Here is a 3,266-nt window from a genome sequence, read left to right as displayed (position 1 = left end):
GTTTATCACGGGCTTCTGTATGCTTTTTATGTTCGTCTTCATCCGGTACCCGCCCACACATCTACCGAGCTTCTTCATGGGCGATCTGGCGAGCGTCAGTAGTCCGATCTTCCCCATGTTGCTCACCGGTGTGCTCAGCTACGCTACGGCTTCGTTCTTTTTGGACATCTACGGGACTGGCATCGATACCATCTTGCTCTGCTTCTGTGAAGACTGCAACGTCAACAAATCCTCGGAGCAGTACTACATGAGTGACGAACTGGTGGCGTTCATCGAAGGACCAGCCAAGCACAACGCCTTCCCCGTCTATCAAAAGCAAGGGTCGAATACTCGAGACAACGCAGCAGCCACAGCTCCACCTATCGTACAGACCGGTCCGATGACCAAAATGAAATAAGTCACAAGACAAGTATTTCGTGTTTGCTTTTATTTTGTACTTCAGCTCACGGTTCTTAGGTGCAATTTTTCTTTTTTCCCTGTGTCATGTCATGACTACAAAAGAGAGCGAATGATTGGGATCCGTGGAGCGAATACATAACGATGGACATCGTGCAAATGCTCTGGCGTCCTGCTATATGTACAGTGAGATGATATCCGATTAGACAGGGAACATTTGTGACTTAAGCCTTGTGCAGCAGTAACATTTTAAAAGGAGCAAAGCAATGGACAGTGACAGCTCAAGCTCTGACGAGGACGAAGTGGTGATTGCTGTGCTATTGGCGCGCGAAAAAAGCGCTCGAGCATCTTATCGCTTCAACTTTAACCTGCCAGCACATGACGTCACTTGGAAAAGAAAATTTCGTTTCGAGAAAGATGACATTTTGCGCCTTGTAGACCATTTCAAGCTACCAGACCCATTTCCTACTCGCCAACTGTGACGGGGTCACACAGCACCTTGCGCTAGAGGAAGTTATCTTCCGAGAGTATACAAACTCTCAGTGAACGGCAGTTCACAGGTCCCCTCTTTAATTAAAGAGAGCGAAGTGACCTAAATAAGGTAGATTGTAAACTGAGTATATTTATAGGTAGGTTAAGTTTGTGGTTAATACAAACTATCAGTTACCTATAGAAATGCAATGTCATTTAACCAATGGTTGGTTTTGAATGACCTTGGTACCTTGTACCAAATATCCCGGAGTATGACATGTCATACTCCTGAAGTGTGAAGTGTCACACTTCATGTAACCAGGGTACACTTAGTGCTACGTACCCCGTTACATCCTCCCCCACTTAGGTTCGGTTTACCGACCAATCAGAATGAAGAGATGTTCGTCACAAACTCTCATTCTCAAAGTCGAAAACCATCGACTCGGCCGCGCGAGCGCGGCGGAGGCTCACTTTACAGTTAGAGCCTCGAGCAGCAACCTGTGCGCTCTTCGTCAAGGTCTCACTTCGACCGTTAACATGCCTCGTGGCACTGCTAAGAGCGGTGCTAAGACACGCTCCAAGGCTGCAGCCGGTAAGGCGCAGGCCAAGAGCACTAAGCCTCACGGCAAAGGCTCTGCACTCAAGGAGGCTACTCAGGTGGCCTCCGAGGCGATCGGATCCTCGGGTGACGCGGCTGCGGACAAGCGCGCAAGCAGGCGCCGCAGTCCGTCGCCCTCGTCTTCAGACAATCGTCCGAACCCTCGGTTCGTAGAACATGAGTTCAACTCGGGCAGTGAGGACGATGCCGAGTTCGAGAGCACTCATGATGCTCCTGCGGGCTCTGTGGGAGGGCACAGCCCAGTGCCCAGTGAGCACAAAGAAGACAGCGTGCAGTCGTCCGCTAGTGATCACGGTGATCACAGTCCCAGGACCTCTGTGCGCTCTGAGAGTCCGGCCGTTAAGGCTAAGGGCACTCCCAAAGCCGGTGGCGATGAGGAAGGGAGTCCTCGCAAACGTCTCTCGCTTGCCGAGGGTCTTGCGCGCGCTAAGGCCTCTAAAGCCGAAGGCGCCAAGCCCTCAAAGAAGCGTACCGCCTCTAAGTCTCCACTCCGCGAGGAGAAGGAGACTCGACGCTCCTATCAAAGTCTCTTCGGCTCCTCGGATGAAGAGGAGGAGAAGGAGGAAGAAGAGGAAGAGGAGGGTGCCATTGTTGAGCCCCGGGAGGTCTCGAATGACCTCGACCAGCAGCAGGAGAATTTCCAAGCTGCCCAGCGTGTGCGTGGGGGTTCGGTGGCGGCACCCGTCAGCCAGGGAGCTGCCATCAACTCAAGAGGGTATTGGCCTCCCGAGGAGAGCTCTGGGGCTGACCTCTTCTTAGAGCTTCTCGTCGCTCCTCGTGGCCTTGTGGGCGGCCACACTTCTAGGGGCATCTATGAACGAGCCCTTGTTCAGAAAGAACAGTTGTTCGTCGACAACGTGGAGGCTGCTCGGTGTGTGCTTCTCGCGCCACACCGCATTCCCCTTAAGGACTTCACGACTTGTCGTAAGAAGCCCGAGACCCGGGGTGGTCTCTATCCTGTTTGGGGATACCCCTGGGTTATGCCCGAGAACTGTCCCACATGGAGTTCTTGTGAGGACATGTTCTGGGCGTGGGTGGAGACTCTCAAGTACTCGCCCACGGAGTTATGGGAACTCCATGAAGATCAGCAGCTGTCCCACATCCTGGACCAGCGTGATCTTCGTGTGAGGTTTGCCCACTTGATCAGCAAGCGTATGCTGCCAAGGGACATCCTGAAGCGCGCGGCTTCTAGCGCTCACGATGAGCGCGGGTACGGTATGTATTCATCATCCGTACCCCGTTCGGGCAAGAAGCCCCGGACTACTTATGAAGCTGCCGCCGCTTCTGTTCCCAGATTGCGACAGCCTTTCGGGCAGTCAATCAGGAGCCGTTCAATCGGCTCCCACGAGTTCTCGGAGTGGGCATAACCCCTCCACTTCACGAGGAGCTGTCGCTTCCCGCGACACCGTTGCTCCTGGAGGATCCGCTCCACGTGGAAGTGGACTTCTCCATTCCGGTCAAGCAGGGGCGGAGGTGCCCTCGTACGAGTACGAGTACTCGGCGCCTCCCGAGAGCCACTCTCGTTCGAGTGCTCCGACTGCGGGTCCGACACGGGAGCCTTGAGGTTGACCGGCTTCTGTCAACGTCTCCTCGTGCTTTGAGATTGCACTTGGCCTTGGACTGGGCGGGAATGCTGCCGGCCCAGGCCGGGAATCAGGGGCGAACTTCGCTTCGTCTTGCCGGGTCGCCTTGACCTGGTGGGAGCGAAGAAGTTCCGGAAGCCTTGCAACCTGCGGGTGGACCGGCCGGGCGCTTCTTTTCGTCCAGATTCTGGAACGAG

At 54.4% G+C, this 3,266-nt stretch overlaps 1 protein-coding gene across 1 annotated transcript; it reads left to right on the top strand.

The window, feature by feature from the left end:
• Nucleotides 1-19: 19 nt before the first annotated feature.
• Nucleotides 20-397, top strand: PITG_21811 (uncharacterized protein; the record flags this gene model as incomplete). Its single annotated transcript, XM_002894718.1, has 1 exon — nt 20-397. The coding sequence occupies one exon, from the start codon at nt 20-22 to the stop codon at nt 395-397; it is 378 nt and encodes a 125-aa protein (XP_002894764.1).
• Between the last annotated feature and the right edge of the window lie 2,869 nt (nt 398-3,266).

Source organism: Phytophthora infestans, genomic scaffold (assembly GCF_000142945.1).
Source record: "Phytophthora infestans T30-4 supercont1.584 genomic scaffold, whole genome shotgun sequence".
NCBI lineage: Eukaryota > Oomycota > Peronosporomycetes > Peronosporales > Peronosporaceae > Phytophthora > Phytophthora infestans.
This window is presented reverse-complemented; position numbering and strand designations above follow the sequence as displayed.